Raw genomic sequence first — 27,995 nt, forward strand, 5'->3', positions numbered from 1 at the left:
CTCACTGACAGTTGGGAGGACAATGCAGACAGCTGGAGGAGAGCCAGTCATATAAATGAATGTCTTCCTTCATTTGGAGATATACCAAAAGCAAAAGAAGATACATGGGAAATGCAAGATGAAGTGTCAGAAAACAGCCAGAGTAACAGATGAAAGCATGATGCAATGCAGGAATTTAGCGATTCTGGAATTCCAGAAAAGTCAACTAATATTCTGTCAGCAGCTGACAGAAGCACAGAGCTCTGTATATATCTGTACTGGGAGATATTGTTTTCATTTCTATACACTTCCTGTTCCTGCTGCATGAATAACTGCCATGCACTATAAACCTCTCAGTTTTCTGTAAGCTCAGTAAGACAACACCTGCTCTATTAGTAGTTATTGTTATATGTAAATTGATCTTGGGAGGAGGAATGATTTGAAGACTGTCCATCTGCCAGATTTAATTGTGTAGAATTTACAGCCACAGACAGATACACAGAAGGGGTAGGGAGAAAAAATGAATACAACATAATATCGCAATAGCTTGCATGGTAATAATATATTGATACTGAGGCAATAAATATTAATGTTGCCAATTCAACTTTATTAATATAGAGCCAAATGACAACAACAGTTGCCTCAAGATGCTTTTTTAAAGGTAAAAAGACAATGCAATAATACAAAGAAAACAGAGAAAACTACAACAATCATATGACCTCATATGAGCAAGCGCTTTGGAGACAGTGGCAAGGAACATCTGCCAGAAAATGCTGAGGATTTTCTATGAGTCTGTGGTGGCCAGTGCGATCCTCTATGCTGTTGCAGGCTGAGGGTCGCAGATGCCAACAGACTTAATAAACTGATCCGTAAGGCCAGCAATGTTGTGGGGATGGAGCTGGACTCCCTCAAGGTGGTGTCGGAGAGGCGGATGCTGTCCAAGATAAAGACAATGTTGGATAACACCTCCCACCCACTCCATGACATGCTGGTCAGTCACAGGAGCTCGTTCAGTGAGAGACTGAGATTACCGAAAAGCACCACTGAACGACACAGGAAATCATTCCTGCCTGTGGCCATCTCCCTGTACAACGCATCCACTTAACACACTGTTTGCTGCTACAACTACACATGTTTCTTTTCCAACTATTTATTTATAAGTGACTTATGTATGTATGTATGTATATATATGTATATATTGTACTGTTCTTAGTTAGCGTATTGTCTGTCTTGTCTTAATGTTGGTTTAAAATGGAGCACTGTAACAAAAAATAATTTCCCCCAGGGATCAATAAAGTATTCTGATTCTGATTCTGATGTAAAACAAAACTTTTAATCAGATTTATGTTTTTTTATGAAAAAAAATATGTGCAGAAAACTGCTGGTAATGAAAAGATGTCTGTGAACCCACAAGAAAAGGTGTAGCTTAGTTTGACAAGGCGTGTTATACTGTAAGGTAAAGCCCTACAATGATACAGAGAAAACTGAAAATCCCAACAATCAGGTGACCCCCTATGAGCAGCACCTTGGCGACAGTGGGAAGGAAAAACTCCCTTTCAACGGGAAGAAACCTCCGGCAGAACCAGGCTCAGGGAGGGGTGGCCATCTGCCTCAGTTGGTTTGGGGTGAGGGGAGGAAGACAGGACAAAGACATGCTGTGGAAGAGAGCCACAGAAAAATAATAACTAATGATTAAATGCAGAGAGTATTTAAACACGAGTAAGTGCGTGAGTGGGGGTGAGTGAAGGAGAAACTCTGTGCCATGGAAAACCTGAAGGAGCCTAGGCCTATTGCAGCATAACTAAGCGTCACCCAACCCAGTCCTAACTATATGCTCTGTTAAAAAGGAAAGTTTTAAGCCCTTTATCTTAAAAGCAACAGTAGGGCATCTGTCACAGAAGAGTGGTCTGAAAGCTGAAGGCTCTGCCTCCCATTCTGCTTTTAAATATCTAGAAACCACAAGTAAGCCTGCAGTGAGAGCAAAGTACTCTATTGGGGTGATATGGTACTATGAGGTCTCTATAATAAGATGGAGCCTGATTATTCAAGACCTCGTATGCAATGAGAATATTTTTAATTAGATCCTGGATTTAACAGGGAGCTAGTGAAGAGAAGCCAGTATGGGTGAAATATTTCTAAATATTGCTATTTCTTGATTAAGAGATGATTAACTTGGGAAGACCACGTGGCGCTAACTGCTTGCAGTAATATCTATTTGCACAAACTTATTTGCAGCAAGGATATGGATGCATTAACAGGCATTGCAAGCAATTGTTCTTTCCCATTTTTAATTTCTAGGGTAAGGAGTAGTCTGCAAGGATACATTCAAGATCTCGCTGCTGTCAGAAAGCAACAGAATCACATGCTGTGAATGTTCCTCTATTGGGCTACATAGAACTAGCTTGGCATATTATCCCATGCTACAGTGCCTTGTACAGCAAGTTCTTGTGTGTCTTATTTGTCTGCAGGCTACATGTTCATAACGAACACTAACGAAGAGAAATTACCCTTTTAGCTTTAAGTTCTCTGTGTGGGCTACACAAAGACACATACATCTGACATGTAACTTAGCAGTGGAAATGGCTTCTCAGCTACATTTTAGGTCTTTCTTTGTCAAAAGCTTAACAGACATGGACACTAATGCTGCCACACAGCACAAAAGGCTGCAGTGTGCTTGTGTGTCTGTGTGTGATGGTGATCTGGCAAATCTTTAACGGCTTAATGAGGTAAGCAACAACATGCCTGGGGCCATGTTGGAGACAGAACACACACACACAGTCACAAAAGCTTGTGAGCTAAAGATAGTTGCTATTTGAGTTGTCAAACGTCAGTGAATCATAGGGTCACACAGAGTTGACCTTAGGGTGGCAAGACACTGATGAGTAAATTTCTTTATTACCTCTAGCATTTATTCTGCTGTATGACACAGTTGCAAAACAATAGCATGATATTCAGTTGTACATTATAAAGCAGAGCTCATGCAAATTGTCAGACTCATTTTTTCAGGTTTTTAGGAAACGACCATGTCTGTACAAAAAAGCAAGAAAAACATGCACCTCTTTCTGCTCTAGCCAGCTGTCTGCAGAATCAGACGTTGTGATATCTTTATTGTAAAAAAAATGACAATGAGATCAAAACACACTCATGTTTTAGCTATTTTTTGTTATTTACTGGCTATCGTAGCGTCCATAAACTTGGTAATACTGACAGAAAACCATTTAAGGATGTGGAATATACTCACTGACTTTGAGCTATGAGGTCATTAGGGGTCATTAGCAGTGCTGGCGCTGTCCTGTACCATGAGGTCACTGCTAATTACGTTGGCCTTAAGATTAGACAGTACAACACACACACACACACAGGCCCCATACAGTAGGCCCATACAGCAGGATAGAATGGATAATGTGATTGTACTAATGGCTGGACATCAAACATGAAACATGAGTTAATGGATGGGACCACCATGGCAGGCACACAAAGTCAAAAAAGAAGAAGAAAGGACACAGAGACAGGCATGTGCTTATACAGATACTGTACTTTGCATGAATATTGCTTTTCACTCGTTTTTTAAACGGAGTGACACTGAATTAAACTTTTTTTGGTGTAATTGATTCTAGATTTTTGTAGTTGACTGTAGACTTTAAGTTTGAACAGAAATTTGCAATTGCAGTATTTTAAAACATGCCATTGAGGCTTTTGAATTTTTTAAAATTATTTTTTTATCCCTTTATATAAATTGTTAAGACTGTTAATTGCTAAGTCTTCGAGCCAGGGAAACAATTCCCATTTGGGCTTGTGTCAGGAAGGACATCCACCAAATCAAACATGTGGAGCTACTCACTGTGGCGGTCCCTGGTGACAAGGGAGCAGCTGCAAGTAGCATGTATAAATTAAGTTCTAGTCAAGTTAATGCAAATATTAAGGTTAATATTCATACATTCAGCTGTGCAAGTGCTTTTAAACTGATATGAGAGGAAAATGCATGCACAAGACGATAAAAAAAAATCAATCAAACACTAATGCCAAGAATGGAGAGTGTGACTTCACTCAGACTTGTGCAGGCGCAGTGAGAACACGTAAACTTTACATAGAAACAGGGAGATTCTGACCCAGACCCTGCTCTGAGCCAACATGTCACCTGTTTATGTTGGCAAAGTTACAGTAGTGCCAGCTGAGTTGGAACCTTTCACCCAATAAAGCTGCAAAGAGGTTTGGTCTGACTGAATACGGGATATCAGTGTTGCTGAATATGGAGGACTAACTTTAACTGAGTATTGCCCGATCGACCGATCACTGTGAAGTATGCTTTTCAGTAGATATAGAATTATTTGTACTTCATGAGACAAGAAAATGTTAAACACTGATTTAAAGCATAGACTAACATTCTGTCAGAACTCTATTGCCCTGTCTATAATGCAGCATAGTTATCAGAGCAGGAGGAAACCAGGCTTGACCCACTATCCTTTTGGATCACTTCAGTGCTGTCTTAACTCCAGTTCTTGCTGAACTGAAGCAAAATGCCAAATCCCTCCTTGCAGCAAAATCAGTGTTATTGCTGGCTGTGACCCAGCTGCACTCTGACAGTACAGTTCATTTGTACTAGTAGACTAGAAGGTCCAGGATGGGACAGGTTAGTGTCCCAAACTGCCTATGGAAAAAACTTTTCATTTGTTAAAATATCAGGTGCAGATCTTTCAGAGTCACAACCTGGTAAAGGGAAAACCCAAAGAAGCAAGAGCAAAGACGTGCAAAAGAGGCCACTGGAGCATGGTGTAAACTAGAGCGTTTACTAATTTAACCCTGATAAAGATTTTGTTAGGGTAGCAGGGTGGCAGGGTGGTTAGCACTGTTGCTGCACAGCAAGAAGGTCCTGCGTTCAATTCCACCATCAGGCTCCAGTGGGAGTGAATATAAGTGCGAATGGTTGTCTGTCTCTGCGTGTTAGCCCTGCGACAGACTGGCGACCGCTCCAGGGTGTACCCCGCCTCCTGCCCTATGACAGCTGGGGTAGGCTCCAGCGCCCCTACGCGAGCCTGAAAAGGATAAGCAGATGGATGGAAGATTTTGTTTAAAAATAGGCATGCTTAAGAAAAAAAATGAAATACTGTTAAGGCTGCAGCTTTTTTTGCTCTACAAGCATGTATGAGATGGAGAAGTAGTGCTAGCCAAAGATAGAGAGGGAGAGAAGAACAGTGTTAACAAACCGTGTTGGACTGCAGCAATTTATCAGAGTGTCAGACTGTTTATTGAAAAGACTGCTGCTGGAACGAGAATTATAAACATTGTCTGTACTGTGTCTAACCAAAAGGAAATAAATCTATTTTATTCTATTCTTGTCCATAGGTAGGCAATATAAGTGGCTTTTACAATAAACAAATATTAAACTGGAAAAGGTGAACCCTAGTTTTCTGGCAGTAAGCTCAAGAAAAGCATGACCTGATACGAGTAATTTTAGTAGTTTTACTGCAAATAAATAAATAAAATAGTAATAATAAAAGTCTCATTTGCATCAAGTGCTTTAAGGCAACTGAAAACTGAAGTAAATCTTTATTATTTGCCCTTCAGCAAAGAACCAGCTTTAAATGGCAGCTTTAGGAACTTTTCACTAGCAGCAAAAACTGATAACTTTTTCCGGTTTGACATCATAAAATCATATTTTTATACAAAGATAATCTCAGCATGGCACGCAGTACATGCTTAAAAGACTTTATGAGGAAAGTAGATGAAAGTCATGTCCTTAAGATACAGATAACATTTTTGCTGGATAAAATCCTGCAAAATCCTGACACTGAGAGATGCATCTAGTCCTTAAATTGATGCATCTGCTGTTGGCCAAAAAACCCCAGACATGTTTCCTTTTAACAGATTTAAATAAAATAAGACTTTTTATTGCTACTGTATGTGTATGAACTGAAATATCATTCCAAATGAAACCAGGAGCTGCTGGTTTTACACACAAATGTCCTCCGGTGATGTACGAGACTTTCATAATAATTTTTTAACGTGAAGGCTCACTGTTATGAATGATCCCAAACCATACATTTTTCCTAAGCAAGTAGTTTTTAAGTGTTTAAACCAACCAGCAAGTAAAACCAAAAAGAAAAGGCAAAAAAGATATTATTCAAAACAACAACTAAAGAGTAGCAATTGATGCAGGGCATAACATTCCCAACTAGACTTCTGGCTGACAAACCTGCAACTGACTACTCAACCAGTGTGCAGACTTGTAGAGCTTCATATGGATCTTCATCATTTTAGCTAACCGGAGAGTCTCATTGCCCCTTTGTTGGGGTACATCAGAACATAGTTGACTTAATACTGATTTAAATCAACTTAATGCTGAGTTGACTTAACACCAGTGATACCAAGAATCTTAAACAATGCTTAAAAATGCTCTTGGCAGAAATTCCGAAAATATACAGTCTCCATTTACTACTACTACCTCCCCCCCCCCTCTCTCTACCAGCAGACAAATGAGATTTCCATTTTTTTAGAGCTTTATTTATGGTCAGTTGGCTCTGTGCCAGAAACTCCAGCATCACTCACGCACTTATCCACACATCCATACGCACATGCTACTCTATCTGTAGCACTGCTTTAAGAATGGCTTCCTGTAGTCCAAACAAAATGTAAACACAGGGACAAGAAAAAAAGAGGGCGAGGGAAAGAAAAAAGGGAAGGAGACAAGGAATCCAAATTGTACTTTTCACTGGTTGACTCATTCAGTTTATAATCAGTTAACATGTCTTTGTATTGTTGATAGTTCACTTGTATTCCTGACATTTATCCTACATTAAAGTATAACAATTCTGAATGTATATATATTTAATATCATATAAAATGAAAGTCAGATCAACATGTACTGAGTCAGGCACATAATCCTAAATAATTATTTGAATAATAAATTGATGAACATGTTCAGTGTATAGTGTGAGCGCTGTGAGCTGGTTTTGTTCAGGCTTGTTTCTGTTGATCTCCATGGAGACAAGTGTTTCCAAATAAAAAATAATCAAAATAATTTCCATCAAAGTAAAATTGTAAAGACTTCCTCTAAAGGACATATCACTAAAAGATGAAGAGAATTTGGACAAGTATCTGTGTACAAGGGACAAGACACACACATCAACGCTCACACTAGACGGGATAACAGAAGGCCAAGAACTGATCTCCTGAGTTCCCAGAATCGCGCAGACAAAAAGGATTCAACTCTGTGAGATGTGCTGCTGCTTGAAAAGGGCACATTTTCTTGGTTTAAACCTTTGATATTTTCTCTGTTCTTCTGTTCTGTTGTATGAATTTTACAGAGCATACCAACTTTTTTGAATGTTGGGTTGTAAACCCACTATTCCCATATCAAGACTTACTTTGGAAAAAACAGACTTTGTCTTCAATGACAATACTTTTTTGGTCATGGTTTTTGATGGTTTTTATACTGTCAGGTCCAACTAATATCACAGAGCTCAAAGGAATGAAAAATGTTAAAAATGGCTCCCAAGTAAGGGACAAGGTCTCAAGGAGTTACAGATAGCTTGTGATAAATTCAAATAAGATGTTTTTTTGGAATTTGAGATTTTTAAAAAATGTGAATGTGAAGGAAACTAGTTTGTTTTTCCACATCTTTGTGACTTGTGCTGCTGCTCCTAGTACCAGATGCTTTGTTCTCCATGTAGTAACTTAACACACAAAATAGTGCATTTTTTGCAGAATGCGTTGCCAGGCATGAATCATAAAGCAGACTATGGGATATGATCGACAGAGGCACTTAGCTGGGTGAACACACTGTGGCAGCAATAAAAGTGAATTTGAACCATACTGTTTGCCTGGTAGTCACGCTTTGCAGAACACATCTGCATTGCACCAAAATCCACTCTCTGGACCAGTGTGAGACGGTCATCACAAAGGAGGGAGGATGAAATGGATGAATTTGGCACCTCAAGCCCTAACTGATGTCTATCCTTTACCAGGCTCACCAAAGAAGCAGAGTCTGCCTCTCTCCATGCTTTGATAAGGTTTAGGTAGTATGTTTGTGTGGCTCCAGTTCTGCTCCATGGCACAAGTTCATAGTAAATGATAAATGGATGGTAAATGGACTGGTTATATAGCTTTTCTACTCTACCTGAGCACTCCAAGTGCTTTATAAAGTATAGTGTATGTCCCGGACTCACTGGGTGACCACAAAGGGTGAGTACAGACTACTTGGTGAGTAGTTTGGAGCTGGAAGAAAGACTGTCTCCTGGTATCAATTGTCTCAGTCTAGCCCTTCTGTTGTATAGGTGCTGCTGGCATTCCTGGAGCAAATCCTCCCATAGTAGTCTCCCCAGCATGTGTAGTGTTGCTTCAGGTCCAAGACGAACTGAATCTTGGATATTCTTCCCAGCTTTCCTTAAATAATACAATGATCGACCGTGCGTCCTGCCAAACAATAATGGTACAAAGGGAGAAAAGATCGGTCTGAGGAGGTAGACGTTTAGTCAGACTTATTTAAAGCCTAGTAATTTGCACGGTTGTTTTATCAAGCGAGACATGAACAATGTGCCCTGACAGTCAGTACCTCTTTCAGGATGCTGATTTAGGAGATGACCTGAAACAGCCCCTGACTACACTCTTTGCAGAGACTCTGTTTTGGGATACTGTGTTGCATAAATAATACAAAGTGATATCCCAACACACTCTGGTGAAATGGCATGATCGAGTCCATGCTCAAACTGGACCTCCATTAAAGGTAATGTGTTGCCAGCTGACATTCCAGGCAACATGTGCACCACCAGCACACATCCCCCCAGTTGCAGGAACAATAAAATTCACTACAATTTTGCTGTATCTCATGTGACCAGCCATTATTATAACTCCTCTCTGGAGCAATTGGGGGACTGCATGCAGCACAAGAATCACATTTGCCTATCTGTCGTCAGTAAACCCTTACACATTGTCCCACCAAGTTTTTAACCCACTGGACCAATCGGTATCGAGAAGTAAAGAGAGCTAATCAAAGCCTTAACTCTATACTTTTTGCCCTTGTATTTAATTTCTACGGACACTATGGGATATTTATGCCTGCATCTCCAGCACTCCTGCCCTGACATCTGCATGACTCCCTGTGACCTGGATGCAGTCCCTGAGTTGCCAGGACCTGATGAGATGAGGCAGAGAGAAAATGCTTAGTATGGTGTGTCTCTGATGGACGTTCTAAGGAGCCCAACAGACATCCTTGAGCTTGTCTCACGACGCATGGCCTCTCTGGAAAGCAGGGGCGTTATCCACTGTGAACACTCTTCCGTGGCCACTGGCATGCCTGCACCAAGAACTAAGGGAGAGAGAGCTTTTGTCTCTGTGGCCCCCAGACTCTGGGACTGTCTTTATCTGAGCTTGAGGTCTGTGGACTCAATAGTCTCTTTAAAAAAAAACAATTAAAAACTCATGTTTTTGGAATTGTGTTTGTTAACCTTTTTTGTTTTTATTTGTTTTAAATGCTCTGGTATTTTTCTATGATGCACTTTGTGATTTCTATCTTGAAAGGTGCTATATAAATAACATTTTGCTTACTTACTTAACTCCGTGGCCTCGAACATATCCAGAAAGGATTCAGGATCATCCCACTCCGCATCTTGTGCAACGTGATCACTGGTAGCGGCAGCGCTTGATGAAATGACTCAGACAGAGCTAGAGTCTCCAACAACTGCACTGTCACTCCGTTTGCACTAGCATCTTACGCTGTTGCTGGTGCACCACCACCTACTTGGGATGAGTGGTGGCTAGCTCTGTCACATCTGTGCCACAGCCTGGCTGCAGGTCCTATGGGTCTGACATGTGTGTCAGGAGGGTGGATGCCACTGTAGCAGGACTTATGTTACTGGGATACCCAACATGACCCTGGAGGTGCTTGGTTCATATTCAGTTTTATTGCACGTACACTGGGTCTGCTCAGCTATTTCCATTGCTGGTCTTCCTCCATCTGCACTGTTCTCTGCACACTAGCTCAGTCCTTATCTTCTGGTTCTAGCCTGCTTCCCTGTAGAAAGGGAAGGCATCATGACTCATCATTTGCCACTATGGAGATAATTTTCAGAATAGATACTTTAACTCCGTGAGAATCAGGCCAGGTGCAAATTATATGCAGTACAATTGGGCATCTCACTGCTGCCAATATAAGTTACAATATTCTTGAGTCTATTTGAGTCTGGCATGTTTTTGGGCAAATTTTCTACCAGTCTCTAAAAGAACTGGTCCAAGTGTATGGCTCAAAGCTGTGCAGTGCCAAAACAACATATTTCTCTTCTCCATTACTTCTTGCAGTCTGATGAACAACATCCAGAGCCTTCAGGAACTCGGGGCGGACCTCATCCACACCAGGGGGTCTACCACCAAGAAGTTGTTTAACTGCCTCAGTGATCTCATCCCCAGACTCTGCTTCCTCCTCGGAAGACGTGTCAGTGTGATTAAGGAGGTCCTCGAAATATACCTTCCACCCGCCCGTCAATTTTCTCAGTCGACGTCAGCAGCGCTCCGCCAGCACTATACACAGTGCAGGTAGAGCACCGCTTTCCCCTCCTGAGACGCCTGATGGTTTGCCAGTCCAAAAGTCTTTTTCCATGGCCTCTCCGAACTCCTCCCACACCCAAGTTTTTGCTTCAGCCACTGCCCGAGCCACATTCCGCTTGGCCTGTCGGTACCTGTCGGCTGCCTCTGGAGTCCCACAGGCTAACCAAGCCTGATAGGACTCCTTCTTCAGCCTGGTGGCTCCCTTCACCTCTGGTGTCCACCATTTGGTTCGGGGATTACCACCACAGCAGGCACCAACCACCTTGCAGCTGCAGCTCAATGCAGCAGCTTCGGCAATGGAGACACTGAACATGGTCCATTTGGACTCAATGTCCCCAGTCTCCCTCGGAATGCTGTCGAAGCTCTGCCAGAGGTGTGCGTTGAAGATCTCGCGGACTGGGGCCTCTGCTAGACGTTCCCAGCACACCCTCACTACGCGTTTAGGTGCACCAGGTCTGTCCAGCGTCCTCCCCCGCCACCTGATCCAACTCACCACCAGGTGTTGATCAGTTGACAGCTCAGCCCCTGTCTTTACCCGGGTGTCCAGAACATATGGTCGCAGGTCTGGTGATACGATTACAAAATCGATCATCGACCTACGGCCTACTACGGCCTACAGCCTACCTACTCACATCCCCAGGCTTCTACCTTTCTACCTATCCAGGGAAACAAATCTCCAAAAGTCACCAACTTGGAGTGTTTCAGTTTGCCATCTTAGGGAGAAATCAACACACATGGGTGTATGTCCTTTGTTGCTGAGATTTATTGATAAAAACAGTACAAAAAACCAACCATTTGTACACATATTTACAAATAATAATAAAAAGTGAGTGAGTACATTTCAACATTTTCAGCATAAGCGCAGATGACAGTCAGGACCCGTTCCCCGACCCTAAGGCGCAGGGAACAAACCCTCTCATCCACCAGGAAGATCCCCAACGTACCGGCAGCAAGCTGCCTCTCACCAGGGGCAACTCCAGACTGAGACAGAGTCCAGCCCCTCTCCAGGAGACTGGTTCCAGAGCCCTAGCCATGCATAGAGGTGAGTCCGACTATATCTAGCCAGTACCTCTCAACCTCACGCACTAACTCAGGCTCCTTCCCCACCAGAGAGGTGACATTCCATGTCCCAATTGTTTTATTTCTGTTTTATTGAGACATGTGTCCTAGCGTCTGTAAAAAACTGTAAGATATTAATAAATAAAATGTTAGTTTTTATATAGTTTAGTAGCACCAGCAACTCACTTTGCTTTCTGTATTTACTTTATCTGCCATCTTCACCTTTGGAGCATAATGCAACTGCATGGTGCAACGTAAATATAAAGTGGTTGGAGTGAACAAGTGTTTAAACATTTACTTTTTTTCTTCTTTATGAGGTGTTTTGCACCAACAATTTGTGATCAGATGCTGGCAAATAGAGAGTGGAATATTAGGCCTGTTACTGTGTACAAATTTATGTGGGAGCTGGAAACGAGCATGTGTACAATCTGATTCTGTTTTTTCTGTTGCCTTGGGTTGTTTTTTTTGACACATACACTTTCAGTTATTACCGTGTACACAATTATTATTCTTGCTACACCTCTCTGAGTTGGCACCCTCATTTGATACAGGCCATTCACTGCTTTCAGATGAGAAAGACTGCTGGGTCTTTATGCGCAGTGTTGTCTGTCTGAATGCAGCCTCACTCTCTTCACAAGTGTTTGCAGAGTACTCCTGGCTCTGGCTTTGGAAAATCTGCTGTGAAACATAAACATGTTGAAGAGTTTTAGATAGGCTTGTAGGTCAGACACCAGTACAGTTACAAAGAAAATGCAAAACAGAGTTTATTTAATTCTGTGGTGGATTACAGACAATTTCCAAAGCATAGAAATGATTAGCGGTGCTGTACGACCAATCAAGAATATTATTCACTGCATTTCCCTTCACTAACTGAATTAGTAGTCAGTATGTAGTACATAGAGTATATAAACCACTGCAGATTAGTGTTTAAATTATGATACGATGCCCAACTTTGCTTGGATGAAGGATTCATGTTACTTTCAGATATCTCTGATATCCCCCCATGAGAATTATACATCCCATTTAATATTAATATTGTAGACTTGTTTGTCTTTTACATCAACTATCAGTGCACATGAAAATCCCATACATTCTATATGCATTTAAACTCAAAGTACAGGGGTCTCTCTGTGGATTCTGAGTGAAAAATGAAACTTCTCAGTGGGTGACATGGAAACCCTTCATGGGCTAACCCACTAAAGGGTCATAATTCTCTGGTCTAGGGGGAAGACCAGTTTTATTTAGCATATATTTCCTTAGAACATTTTCCTACTGCACTTATCCTACTTGTCCTCTGTTGGAACTCATTATAAGACCTAAGGATAAGTTGACACTGGAGATTTTAAGATCTAGCACTCTGGTTGCTTTGTAGGTTCTTGCAACAGTCAATTAATCAGAATCAGAATCATCTTTATTGGGCTCTGGTTATTTCTTTGCTCTCAGCGTACACAGCAGAGTAGACAAGAGACAATTCTGACAAGATGACACAGAACCAAATAACATATAAACCATATTTATGTTGCAAACATGCCAGAATAAATAAGGAATGGATGAGTTGTTAGTCCCCTTCGTGAATCGCTACCTTATCGTGGTGGAGGACTTTTTGTGTCTCAGGGATCCAAGGAACTATGTTGCCTGAAGGTCTCCCATTGCAAATTGGTCCTGGTTGAGGGACCAGACAAAGAGCGATTCAAAAGACCCCTATGAATATACAATCAAGGGAAGAGTTTACGCTGCCCGGGATAGGGTTACTGGGGCCCCGCCCTGGAGCCAGGCCCGTGGAGGGTGCCTGAGGGTGAACGTCTGGTGGCTGGGCCTTAGTCCATGTGGTCTGGGTGGGCACAGCCCGAAAAAGTGACATGGGCCCAACCTCCTGCAGGCCCACCACCTGCTGGAGGCACCATAAGGGTTGGGTGCAACGTGTGCCTGGTGGCGGTCAGGGCGGCAGCGGATCGACCTCCGGCTACAAAGGTAAGCAATTGGGTGATTGAATGTCACCCTTCTGCTGGGGAAGGAGCCTGGTGGTAACCCCCGAACCACATGGTGGACAGCTGAGTTGAAGGGAGTCACTAGGATGAAGAAGGAGTCCTATCAGGCTTGGTTAGCCTATGGGACTTCGGAGGCAGCTGATAGTTACCGACAGGCCAAGCAGAAAAACTCCAGAGTGGGAGAAGTTCAGAGAGTCCACGGAAAAAGACTTTTGGACTGCCTCGAAGAGATTCTTGCAAACCATCAGGCGACTTAGGAGGGGAAAGCAGTGCTCTACCTGCACTGTGTATAGAGCGGGTGGAGCGCTGCTGACTTCGACTGAGAACATTGTTGTGCGGTGGAAGGAATACTTCGAGGACCTTCTTAATGCCACTAGCTCATCTTCCGTGGAGGAAGGAGAGTCTGGGGAGGAGGGGGACGACTCACCTATCTCTGGGTGCGAGATCACGTAAACAACTCCTATCTATCTATCTATCTATCTATCTATCTATCTATCTATCTATCTATCTATCTATCTATCTATCTATCTATCTATCTATCTATCTATCTATCTATCTGTCTGTCTGTCTGTCTGTCTGTCTGTCTGTCTGTCTGTCTGTCTGTCTGTCTGTCTGTCTGTCTATCTATGTTTGTTTGTATAAGACTGTATACACAGCTTGCCTTGATTCAGCAGCAGATGTTTTAAGTACAAACTCTATGTGACTGTCCTAAGTGGGCTTTGGAGAGAAGCTGTACAGATCTCTGCTTGTTTTGGTGTGCCCTGTAGCGCCTACCAGGGGGAAGGTGTTGGAAAAGGTTTTATTTGAGTTTTTCTACAATATTAAATAGGTCTTTCATTGCCTACAATATTACACCCTACAATATCAGAAAGACACATCCAAGAATTCCCTTTTGACAGGAATAGAACCTTGCTGGCTGTCTCTTCTTACATCTCCTTCACATTAGAGTGGAAACTATGTTAGAGCTTTGCCATTAAGACAGATGACCACAGAGGGCGTTTGAGAACACACCATCAACTATAGACTATGTAATCTCCCTGTCCTAATTTAAAGACCGGTGACCACTTCACCCTGTAAAACAAACAGATCAGAGAAAAGAGTGAACTGGTTTTCACAAAAAAAATAAAGTGCAGAATGTATCACTGAAGTCTATGAACTGATTTGTAAACTTGGTTAATTAATTAAAAAAGCCCTACGAATAATATATGAGAACCTGGGGACAAAGGACAGTGGACAGACTTTAATAACTCATAAAAACACAAAATCAGTGTTAAAGACGTCTTTGGTGCCTAATCCAATGAAATTTTCCAATAAATCTTGTTCTTATATCTTATAGTTAGTTCTGTTAATCAATCCATCCATTGCACCTGGTTTATCTCATGTTATGGTTTCCACCTGCATGAATGCAGTACTCTGACAGCTATAACAGTAAATGTTTACATGTACTTGCATGATTGGATTAGCCTATGTTTAATAAGGATATTGTATCAAATCAAGAAAAATCTGGCTTACAGAGCTCCTTCGTAATTTTAAATAAAAACACTTAAATGTGTATTTGGATTAGCGCTGAGCCAGAACTGAAAGATAGGATTACCCACACACTGAGGCCCCTGTTTGTCAACAATATAAAACCTCACACACACACACACACACACACACACACACACACACACACACACACACACACACGTGTACAAACTACGTGACTGATTATTTGAGTTTAGGAAAATATGATAAAACATACAGTGTGTGTGTTTGAGTGTGTGTGTGTGTGTGTGTGTGTGTGTGTGTGTGTGTGTGTGTGTGTGTGTGTGTGTGCGCGCGCGCTCAGTAAAATGTGGGAACAGACCAACTTATGAAAACTGAAAGCGTAGTTTGGACTACTTCTTAATGACCACCTAATTACCTGCACACAGACAGCTGATGTGATGCATTAATCATGGCACTGTTTGCATTTTTCTCTTAATTGTAGCTGTTTTCTAGCGGTGGTGATTTCAGACTTTCTAACTGTTGGAACAGTATTCCTCTATAGCAAGAGTAATAAATGAAGCACATGGGATTACTTGAAGCTTGTGACTAACATGCAGCATTAGTGCATGCAGTCTTCAAATTAAATTCAAATTCAAATTTTATTTGTCACGTACACAGTCATACACAGTACGATATGTAGTGAAACGCTTGGACAACTGCTCGTGACCTAAAGAAAACAAAAAAGGAAAAGGCTATGAATAAGATAGGAAATAAATATGAAAAATTAAAAAGGGTAAATTTAACTAGGAAGGAATAAAATATAAATTAAGGTTAAAAATGAAATAACTGTACAACACAAATTAGAATGAAGGGTAAATTTAACTGGGAAGAATAAGATAAAATATATAAATTAAAGTTGAAAATAAAATAACTGTACAACAAAATACACAATATAGAACTATATAAGAATGTATGAAGAAATCTAAATATAAATAAATATATACACAATAACAGCAGCTGTACAAGTATTAACCGGAAATGAAGAATATAATGTCCAGGGTTGTGCAAAACCAAAGTCCAGAAAGTCCAGTGTGTGTGTAAGAACCATATGTGTGGGTCAGTACTGTGTGGTGGTGTGATTGAGAGACCGTATCGCCTGCGGGAAGAAGCTCCTCCTCAGTCTCTCTGTGTTGGTCTTCAATAGCAAGTAGCTGGTATTTAAAATAATTTATTCTAAAACAGCATAAGATAATATTTAGTAACACTTTGTAATAACTGGTTTGAAATGGTAAGTAGACTTTAGTACTTAATAAGGTTAATTCATCGGTTTATAGAACATTAGATAGATCTTTCCAAGTTTCTACTAACATTTATGCAACTTTGTAACAGGTAAATAAATATTGCGCATATATTAATTTATTCTTTACTTACTTACTTTTATATTTGGATGTCTACCATAAAGTTGATGTTTAAAATAGTTGTTTTAGTATATCAGTAGCTTACCAGTAGGCAGGTAGCGTAGTAGGGTGGTAAATGTGTATTCACCAGCAGTTTGGTTTGTTTAAAGAGCTGACTGAAGATATTACTAAGGGTTAAAATACTTTCATTCACAATATTACTATGCAAGCTGAAAAAATGCTTCAGTTTACCAAGCAGGTGGGTGTTCTGCCAAAGTATCTATATGTAATATAATATATACAATTTTATTTGTGCTAATGTTAATATTAATGCTAATATTTGTAAGTCTAAGTTTTGAGCCAGCTAGTGTAAAAGAACTAGTAGTGACAGTAAGCATGACAGTAAAAAGATGAATATTTGATAAAGTGGCTACAACACATTTTTAAATGTGGTTTTAAATACTTTCTGAAAAAATTAAAGGTAATAATTTGTATTTATTGCTTAATAGTTTGTATAAAAGCAATACATGGCTTCAACACAGTCTGGTGGTAGGTTGTGAAATTATATAGCAAAGTCCTAGTTATGAGTCCCTGCCACGTAAGTCCCACACCAGACCAATTCTTTTACACTTCCTTTGTAACTTTTTCTATTGTTTTCAAATTACTTTCTGATTATGTTTCAGCAACAAATCTACAAAAAGATGATGCTTGGATCTAAAGTATGCTCATCACAAGTTCAATGGCTCGGTGTCTTTTGGATTTGAAGTCTAAGATGAGGCAGTCGATGCTAGTCCCAGAGCTGGGACATCGAGGATGATATTTATCACCACAGCTGATCCACAGGAGAAGTGTACAAGCAGTTCTTTAAAAACAAAGTAGGATATGAAGCAGGTGCCTCAAAGACTAACTACCTTTTTATTTTTAAAGATACAGGGAGACAAAGGTTACACATATGTTAGTGATTATTATCAATCTATTGATGTGGTGATTTGCATCTCTGCCTACCTATCAAACAAGACCCTGTTATTTATTTATTTATTTATTGACCATGTGAGTGTACGTAAAAAGTGTATCATGATGTTTTTTGCTGTTTTCTCACATGACTGAGAATGCCCCTGCTCTGTTTTCACATCACGTCCTTTTCACAGTTTCAACCTGTGCAGTTTTACAAAACCTGTAATCCTTTAGATTAACCATCTCTTTGTTCTCTATGGCGCTGACAACATGGGGAGGACTTTCTGCGTGAAGTCTTCTCTTTATGGTCCACTTCAACAGTGTGTCAACCTCTTAAAAAGCATAATCCTTGTTTGGTTGAATGTTGTTTATTTGTTGCACCTTAAGGATGGTCTGTTTCACTGGCACTGAGAGTGAATTTGGATGTTTTGGGTTTCAAATGTAAATACTTTAAATCATCAGACCACTGAAGAATTAAGAAATAGTCTCCTTGTCTCCAAAAAAGGCCTTTGCTTGATTGTCCAAGAGATGCTGAAAAGTTAACTGTGGCTAAAAAATAAAAAAATAATACAATATACAATATTTTTGGTCAGTCTGTCAAGTTAAAGCTTTAAGCCAGTTTTAATCATATTAACAATAATTTGAAAATGTATTGTTACACAGCTAAGATTTTAGAAAATCACGTCTAAAATATGCATCTAAATATATCTTGATTAAATAAAGATGTCTTTATTTTCATTAGCAGCTGTGTGAGTCTGTCTTGTTATGAAATTTGCATTTTTGTCCTATTAATTTTAAATGAGAATTCATGTTGTTGTACCGCAACATTATATTCATCTGTGCAAAGCTCAGCACACGGTTACCTACAGAACTGCATGTAGGTGTGAGCCCAGGTAACAACAACACTTTACTCTGAAAAGGAACTTCCGCTGCTCTGGAATGTACCTGCACATCATCAGCCTGACACACACACATAGCTTTACTCTCTCTCCGTCTTCCTCTCTGCCCCTTCCCCCTCCCTGCCTCCACCTCGCTCTCTTTCTTTCACACACAGACACATAACCCTGCTACTCTGTCAGATTTATTTATACAAAGGAGGAATGACTAAGATCAGAGAAGAGGGCATATAGGGGGATAGATGTGTGCATGTGTGCATGTGTCTGTGTGTGAAAGAGAGAGAGAGAGAAGGATGTATAGAGAGGGAGAGATCAGGAGTCTGACCGACTGACCTACAGTCTAATTATGTATCATTATCAGGAGACAAACTGATCTAAATTACTGCAACAGCTCCCATTCACATAGATGGATTACACAGAGCAGGACGATGCACACGCACACACTCACGCACACACATAGAATCAGCTCCATTCAGCACTTAAACAAATATAAATCATATGCCTTCCTCACAGAGAATTCCTCTGCACATTCTGCAACCCCCATTTTCTCCTTAACTCTGTCTTCTGCACAGTCTAGCAGAGATACAACCGTTGGCAAAGATCTTTTACTCTGAAGCAGACATTAGTTTGAAGTATCTTTTCATAAAATTACACTTTTGTTACCATTAATAATAGTTTCATATAATCACAATCAAACGATCAAATCCTTCATACAACATTTGCACTTTCAACTCATTTGCACAGTAAGACTGGAAACATTGTAACACTCCATTTCACATACCAAATGGCACACCTGTTGCTACGCTGCTGACAGGAAAGACTACAGCAAACATATTACAGTGTTTCCCAAGTTGTCCAGTCTTATAGCCCCATCGCCAACACTGATTCCTGTTTAGCCTCTAAAACCTCGTCTCTGCCACCAGAACACATCATTTTTATCCTGTATGGCTTTCTCTCCAACGCTGTTGTAGAGAGTTGGGGAAATGAAAAGTTATGCTAGACTGTAAATGACTGGCTTTACAAAGAAACTAATAAAAACTATAAAACGCTAAACTGATAAGCAAAACTTACTGAACCTTGAAATAAACTACAAACTTGCCCTTAAAGTGTCATATAGATGGAATTACCTCCATGAAAGTCAAATCAATGGAGCAATAGCTGTGTTTTTAGAAATTCTTTTTTTAAAACCTCATCGTTTTTATGTTTTTCTCAAATGGAATTTAGTTTTCTCAGGCTCATTGGTTCAACTGCTTGGTTACATTTATGAAAGGTCATAGTTTGGGTTAAATAAGGGAAGTTATTGTCACAACTCAGCGTTTTCCATTTTATGAGGTTGCCAAGAAGCAAGCATGGGCAACTCCTAATTTCACAGCCATTGTTCACACTCGTGAAATGAACCTGAGCAACAGTATCGAATCGCGACTGTCAAAAAAAAGAGTGTGCTAGTGTGTTATATGCATATTAGACACACACAGTTCGTTTCCTTCTTGTGTCTGTTTACTTTATGGTCACAAAGAAGGAAAAGACCTTCACTGCAACATGTTGCTGCGCAGTGCCGCTGCTATTATTCTTACTGTGTTGCTGGGACCCCAAAACATTTCATTTTACAGCGCCAGAAATCATTAACAACGACCTTACTTCAACTAAGTAAGTAGTGGTCTAGTGGAGGTTAACGTTTAAGCATTCAGGCACACACGCATGAAGTCAGTGGATTTCAATGATGTGTATGTGTCTGCATCACAGTCCTTGAGTGAGATGCTGCAGGTCTTGAAAATGTTGTTAGAGATCTTACAGTTACAATCTTACAATTATCTCAAGTTGCTTCCAAATTTATATTGCCAGCAAGATTTTCCAAGTATTTTAAATTAATCATTTGACAGTAGCCCCACCCAGTTAACCAGTTCATTTTATTTCAGGTGTTTATTTCACGCGTTTCCACAGCCTGGAGTACTGAACGCACACACAAAGCCCCCACCCCCACTGTCTCTCTTCAGATAAAGTAAATAAATAAATAACTATTTAAAAAATAGCGGTAAATTGCGTGTACATATTCAGATGTTGTATATAGCGTTTTCTTTAAATGATTGATGAACGGCAGCGAAGTTCAGATTCATTGATGACTCTGAACTTCGCTGGCAAATAAAGAGAATTAATAAAGATGTGGACCTCGTAGAGCCCAACTCACAACCAAAAAAGTTTGTTGTTTATTGATCTTTCCATTTGTATTCTTTGGGAAAGGCCGCGTCTTTGGGTCCAGTCAGTCACCTCGCCCTGATATTTTACCGGCTGTTTATTTACAATGAGATACATTCAGAGATTACTGTTAATTAATTAATTACTTACTTAATTAATAATAATAATATTGAGACCTTCAGTGGTTCGGTAAACGAAATGAATTTCTTTAATTATAGATCTGAAAAAATATGAGCTTAAATGCATTTCAGTGTGTTTAAATTTAACTATATCGCTTTAACGTTTTATTCATATACGATAAAAAAAAAAACGGTTATTTGCGTAATAAAGAAATAAATATATAAATAAATACATTTTCAGTAAGCAGTGAGGACTGAACTTTTTAAACACTTGCAACCAAAATGTGGGTGCAATGTTTCCTGCTTTAATAAATCTGGACCTGAATAAAACCCACACAAAACTATAATGTTGAGATTTATATGCATATGTGGAGATGCGGACCGCTGCTTCGTTAGCCGAAGCATGCGCTGCGTCGTATTATAAAACTACGAATACACAACTCAAATGAGCTCTGTCAGAAATATAGGCTGTAAGCAGGTACTCCCGAACGCTTAGTGTTGCTGAGTGTTGGAATAAATTTGAATTCAAAGGAGATGAAAGATACTTTAACTCGTCTAGATTCACTATAATAGCTGCGTAATTGAATTAAAACTAGTATGAACATGAACACCAATCATGTTCAAAATTATTATTATTATTTTTATAAACAGGACCTATGAAGCTAGTCTCGTACACCCCCAAAGCATATTAAAGAATAGTAGAGGCCTCTTAATCTGATGTCAGCAGCAGAGACTTTCAGCGTGCTGTCACTGCTGACATGTTTCCTTAAATACGTTTTAAATGCATTAACAGTCTAAATAGTGAATTAAAATGCATATATGGTCCATAGAGTTTGGGCTATCTCGTCTGCATATTGCAGCCTTACTCTTGATAACAGAAACAAGAACTGGATCAGCATCGCTGTATTCTTGACTTTGGAGTGGTTTCTGCACGCGTGAACGTAAACCGCGCGCGCGCATCTGTGTATGCCAGCATATCTACTTAGCAGACCCACTGACATAAAAGTGAAGTAAACAGAGCCTGCAGACGGGGCCAGAGCAAGGGGCGGAGGCTCGCCATTGGTTGACTGAGGCAGTGAAATCCGTTTCTCCTCCCCGGTAGTGAAGATGACGTGGTGAATGAACCCCACTCTCCCTCTCTCTCACCGACAAGCTGGCTTTAGAATAGTTCAGTATCAACTAGCCACTTGTGACCCTGTGCCTGAACAGACCAGTCTTGCATTGCCAAACTGCCCTGAGCCTGACAGCTGACAACTGTCTCGAGAAAGATTAAATGGCGTGCAGGGTGGGGTGGGGGGTGAAGAAGAGGAATACGCACTGAGTGGCCAGTAAAAGAAGAGACCTAAAAAGTTCTGCTGTGACTTTTTAAAGAGAAGATAAATGAGGAAAATGTCTTAGGAGGAGTCGTTTCAACACAACTGAGAGGCCTCGCGACAGGTCGCTAGGACGGGTCCGGTGTACTGTCGCACGGAATACCGACCCGTATGGTCGGAAGCGATTGGCTTCGACCGCGGGGAATGAACTGAGGATGCAGACATCTACTCTGAGCGCTGCTGACTAACGAAGGTGCGATTGCTGCTGCAGCATCTGACAAGGACTTGTTCGCGCGCGCTGTGTGTGTGTGTGTGTGTGTGTGTGTGTGTGTGTGTGTGTGTGTGTGTGTGTGTGTGTGTGTGTGTGTGTGTGTGTGTGCGCGCGCGCGTTGGGGTGGGGGGCGCTCACGCGTGCCCGAGTGCGTATTTTTGTGTGTCACTATGAGTCTTGTCTCGGGCTTCCCTCACCACCCGGTCATGCACCATCACGACAGCCACCACTATTCGCTGCATGCGGCGGCGGCCGGTCGGTGTCACGAAGACACCGGTGCTCCACCGTACTTCACAAGCTGGTTGATAAGTCACGCGGATATGTCACCTACAGAGTATAGCCTTGCGCCCGGCTACAGCCCGGAGTACCATGGCAACAGCGGCAGTGGGTCAACCGTCGGACTGGACCCACACCATCACCACTACTATGGCCCTGGAGGGTTAGTTCCAGGACCCGGCACCATCTCGATGAACGGAACCACGGTCGGTATGCACCATCATCACCACACTCATCCTCGGACCGTGAAGCGAAGACCAACGGCCAATCGCAAGGAAAGGCGGCGGACCCAGAGCATTAACTCAGCTTTCGCGGAGCTGAGGGAATGTATCCCTAACGTCCCGGCCGACACCAAGCTGTCCAAGATCAAGACGCTGCGCTTGGCCACCAGCTACATCTCTTACTTAATGGACATCCTAGACAAGGACGAACAACACGGAGACACCCAGGCTTTCAAGGCCGAGCTAAAAAAGACGGAGGCTCGGGAAGAACGGCGGAAAAGAGAGGCGGTAAGATGTGCTCTACGGCCACTATTTGTTGTGAAAATGAGGTTAAAAGGTATTCATTATAATAATCGCTTAACGCAAACAGTACACATATAGTATTGTCTCTGGTTAGCTGGTTCATTAGTAAAGGAGTTATTAAAGGAAGGTTCTAACGCTGGAGTGGGCAGGATGGATTTAGAGTTACTTTCGAAGAAAAGTAATAACAGTTTAAAATCGGATTATAATTACAGGCAATTACAGATTTAGAATTCTGTACTGTATATCTGGCAAAGCAAGACACTCTTTTTTCCAAACCAAATGGATAAATCATTTCCAATGGTGACCTTATATTTAAGACGAATTAAATGAGTTTATTTTTACTCGACTCAACAAATTACCTAAGTTCACAAATTTGATTCACTCCTAACACTGAATTATTTCATATCGATTTATTTGACAAAGACGAATCATTGAAGGAGACATTTCAACACGTTGTTGGTAGGCAGCGTCTGACAGGAGACAATAAACATTCATTTTGTGCATCGTGGGATTTACTGAAGGTTCATAGTTCTTTTAAAACACTGAGTCACGCCGTTTACTTTCCACAAAATAAAAAATTGTGTAAAATGAACTTCCGAATAGTCTGGAATTTATAGAATACGGGGCATCTTTTCGTATCTAACTGCGGGTTGTTTTACATGATGTGAAGTAAAATCGACACATTTAAAATTGTACTTTTTGCTTTTGCACGAGTGCCCATATGTTTTTTCCACAGCAGCCTATTCATAAAGCGGCATCAGCACACAGTTACTATATTTTACGGCTATTAGGTTTAATGTTCTCTACAATAATAGTGATAAATTCAGTTAACAACAACAGTAGTGGCACCGTAAATAAAGTTTTAACCAATTGTCTGCTGCAATTTGACCGAGATTCACCAACAAGCCGCGAATCTTCTGCATATTGAATGAAAACTAATGGACTGAATAGATAGAGCTGTTATCAGCTCGGTGTATATTAATTTGCACTGAATTTAAATTCCAGCATTAAGACGCATCCCTTATCCACGCAGACGTGATACTTATACTACTGTATAAGTGTGTAGACCTTTAGACATCCAAAACAGTCTCTACAGTGCTGTGCTGAGTGAGTGGGGTGGGGAACAGGCAGAGACCAAGCCAAAATCTACTGTGGTAGGGGAAAGGGGAAACAGCAGCACGGGCTTATGGTGTGCTAGAATTACACAGTACACAAATGGGGGGTAATCAGAGAGCAACATTTATTTGGAGATGGGCTGCTGAAATAGCCAATAAACTGAGAGCAAATAGTAAAATTGAAGAGTGTTTCCCTATTTTTGTAATAGTCACATGACTTCTTTTGCACTGATCACTCAAGCAAAAACATATATCATCATAAACATACAAAAAGATTACAAATACATGAAATAAGTCTACAGAAAGCTGGCTGCCATTCTCTGACGGTTTGGAGCCAGGAGGGCCAGGTGCTGCCATACAGACCGACCACTATTATGCCTGGAACACTATCATCCTTACAGCCAGTAACGCTATGTACTTTTGGTCACTTTTGGTACTTTTAGCTCTGGCTGCACTGCCAGATGTGTAATGTGGAAGCCATGGCTCCAGCTTTAGAGGGCTGTGTAGTTGTTTGCTATTTATTTGTTTGGCTAATCCAACAGTTGAAATTCCATTTCAACGGATTCTTACCTGCCTTTTGCATTCAGCTGACCCCCGCACACACTAGCATTTATCTGGCCAAAACATAGTAATATCAAACGGAGGCCATATTTATATTTATATGGTCATAGCTTATGTCACCGGTTCATGCTTCTGCATTTTCTTTATAATGCTTATTTATGTCAGAATAAATATTATCAGCACAACAAGTTGCCTTTCTTAGAGGGACCACTGAGCTTTGTCCTGCAGAGAAGATGAGTGTGGATGATGGCCATGTGTGGTATTGTTTGTTCAGCAGACAAACAATACCACAGCAGAGACTGGAGGAGAATAATCATTTCCTGTCTATTGTCTATAGGAAGTGTGGTGCATAATTGAAGCCAGAGAGCTTTCTTTTTTCCCTCATATTTCAAAAAGAGAATGTAGTCCACTTCATAACTCATGTCAGCTCTCTCATGAGACTCCTGGCTTGGGCTGAATGCACATTTTCACAGCCCAACAGAGACACTACAGCTGAATAAAATTATATCCTACGTGTCAACAGAATCCATTGATTAGTTTTAAAAAATCCGCAAAATAATTAATAAGAAGAAGCATCACTATGTTACATCAGTGAACTAACATAATGGCGCTTCTGTTCCTCAGCCTGGTCTTCCATTAATAATAAAGTGGGAAACCCAGAGGACAACTTACAGCGTCCTTAAGAGGACAGACCTCTAAGCTTGCAAATAAGGGGGAGGGGTGCGAGGAAATAAACTCAGTTTTGTTGTTGTTGTTTTGTAAGTTTACATCGCAGTGCGTAAAATAGGGAATTAAGATCTGGATATAACGCAATTCACAGAAGGTTTTTTTCCAGTTCAGTTTGTGTTTCGCTAGTTTCAAGGATACAGTCTGTTAACAATAAAATCCCTGGATGCTGGATTAACTTTTTTCAGGCCTTTGCTTTCACGTATTAGGTCATTGTATGACACACACACACACACACACACACACACACACACACACACACACACACACACACACACACACACACACACACACACACACACACACACAGAGCATAAACAAAATATTTCGTAAACATTTTCCCCTAAACTCAGAGTTGGAGACAAATTCTGATGTTTTGTTAGCGTAAGTTTTGCTGGTTGGAAATACGAATTCTCTTTTTTTTTAACTTATCTAATATAAAACATTCATAGTCATAGTTGCATATTAAAATTTGTCACTTTGCCTGAAGAATAAAATCACTTCCTCTATTTCAGCTCGGGGGGGTTGCAGGTGGCCTGTCCTCTTTGACTTGTACTTTATATTCTCTGCGTGGCGTTTTAAAGCCGTTCAAAAAGGTCTGAACGCCACGGCTTCAGGTAATCACTCGAGTTCAGAACTAGTTACTTTGTTTCTTTTCCCCTCTTGTGTAGGATGGATCGAGGTTGGTGGATTATGTGTGCACTAAAGCTGCAGAGTGGTTTACCGCTGCAGAATTAGAGCAGGCTGTCTTCGCTCAAAGCGTAGTGTCGCGTTTTTATGGAGTTTGATGTAAGAAGGAAAACATTAAGCCGGACTGAGGAGTCGTCAGCGCTCATTGCTACAGATAGAGTCAATTTATCATTCGCACTGGATTCTTTCCCCTGACATGTACAGTATCCCAATTACATAGACGCCGTTCATTCATTAAAAATGATTATCTCATTTGGCCTGTTAAGGAGGTCTATTATTATTATTATTATTATTATTATTATTATTATTATTATTATTATTATTATTATTATTATTATTATTGTCGTCGTTGTTAAAGAAAAACAGACAACAAAGACCCTAAGGCCTGGGTAAGGGATGAACGAAACCTCGAAACGAAAGTTTCTCTCTGTTGTTCCCCACGTTGTGCCTGCATTTGCGCGAACGTGGTTATTTATTTATTTATTTATTTATTTTTACCAACATAGCAAAGTCTATTCTTCTAACTGCTCTTCTGTTTACTATATTGCTGTTGTACTCTGAATATATATATTCTAACTTATTTTGATCAGGCCTAATACGTCATAACGGGCAGCGTTTGGGGCTTTTGAAAACGCAAGCTTAGTTGGAAAAAACAAAAATAAAAAATAAATATGAATTCCTATTCAAATGTATTTATTTTATTTTATTTTATTTTATTTTAAATTACTTTATTCATGTTAACAGTGGCTATTCCACCCATTCGTTAATACTGCGTGGTACACAGTAGCTGGGGTATTTCTCATCGTTGTCATTATTTTACACAGTGACACAGGCTGCCTACAATTTAAGACATTCAAGACATCAATAAAATTTAGGTGCGTTCGGTATTGTAGTAGTAGTCTGAAGTATTGCGCATTCAAAGAAAGAGTAGATGTATCAATAAATAAAATAATAAGGATAAATTTCATGTTTTTACAGGTGGAGATCTCGAAGACTTCGTCCTCCAACTCCTCGTCGTCCTCCTCGTCAGCGGGCGATAAGAAAAGTAAGGGGCGGACGGGATGGCCTCAGCATGTCTGGGCTCTGGAACTGAAGCAGTAGTCCGTCTCTGCCTCAATGTCTCCTGTCGCAGGTTGACAGCACTCCTTCCTTTCTCAAGCTCGGCCGTCGAACTGCGAATAGGAGAGAGCGTCCAGGCGAACTGAAACGGGAGTCGGCCTGGCTTCCTAAGGTTGTCGAGGCTTCCCTCACAAACAGTAGCTACAGAGACGCTGCGTGAGGCTCTGTTCAGGTGTGACGCGAAGGCAATGACAGTTTGCTGTAATTTAGGATTAACACACACACACACACACACACACACACACACACACACACACACACACACACACACACACACCATCAATCAGCAAAATCCCACTTTATATTCTAACTTAAGGTCCAGAAACGAACCACAGACTGCTTTGTCAGTGGTCATGTTTGATGTCCGTGAAAGGTCATCTGTTGGACTCGGTGTGGTGGAATGAACGAGTGGTCCATCTGCGCAGACCGCTGAGTTATGTTCTACCAGATCATACCAGGACGTGTGCGACTCCCACACACAGAATTACACAAAATTACAAACACATACACAGATTCACACACAGGGTCTTGAGGTGTTTGCTTTATTTAAGGAAAAATATTTATGTGCAATGTGACCTCTGGAAGGATACAAACAGCCATTGTGTCTGATATTACAGAGTATCTGTGGTTACAGGACCAGGTGTATGTGAAGATCTCTTCTGTTTCTCCGTCTTTCTCTTACAGTTTATTGTTGTAAATGTAATGTCGTCACGGCAGATGACGACGTGTCCACGTAATGCTTTATGTGTCATGAAAACAGTGTCACGATTTGAATAAACCGCCACCTGGTAACTGGGTTGATTGTT

General features: G+C 40.8%; 1 protein-coding gene across 2 annotated transcripts; it reads left to right on the top strand.

Moving 5' to 3' along the window:
- The first annotated feature begins 21,894 nt into the window (after positions 1-21,894).
- On the top strand, positions 21,895-27,985 carry hand2 (heart and neural crest derivatives expressed 2). Of its 2 annotated transcripts, XM_085458338.1 has the most exons (3): positions 21,895-22,963; positions 27,049-27,115; positions 27,203-27,985. In XM_085458338.1, the coding sequence occupies exons 1-3, from the start codon at positions 22,349-22,351 to the stop codon at positions 27,205-27,207; spliced, it is 687 nt and encodes a 228-aa protein (XP_085314464.1). In that variant the 5' UTR covers positions 21,895-22,348; the 3' UTR covers positions 27,208-27,985. The 2 variants fall into 2 exon arrangements, with proteins under 2 accessions (XP_085314464.1, XP_085314463.1); XM_085458337.1 differs by having other exon boundaries at positions 27,049-27,985.
- Positions 27,986-27,995: the final 10 nt, after the last annotated feature.

This window comes from Copadichromis virginalis, linkage group LG6 (assembly GCF_057382275.1).
Source record: "Copadichromis virginalis isolate Kocher_CV1m ecotype Utaka linkage group LG6, C_Virginalis_male_GT1.1, whole genome shotgun sequence".
Taxonomy (NCBI): Eukaryota; Metazoa; Chordata; class Actinopteri; order Cichliformes; family Cichlidae; genus Copadichromis; species Copadichromis virginalis.

Coding starts and splice junctions, on each gene's coding strand:
- hand2 (XM_085458337.1), top strand. CDS start 22,349: ATGAGTCTTGTCTCGGGCTTCCCTCACCACCCGGTCATGCACCATCAC. Junction 22,964..27,048: donor AACGGCGGAAAAGAGAGGCG/GTAAGATGTGCT, acceptor ATGTTTTTACAG/GTGGAGATCTCGAAGACTTC.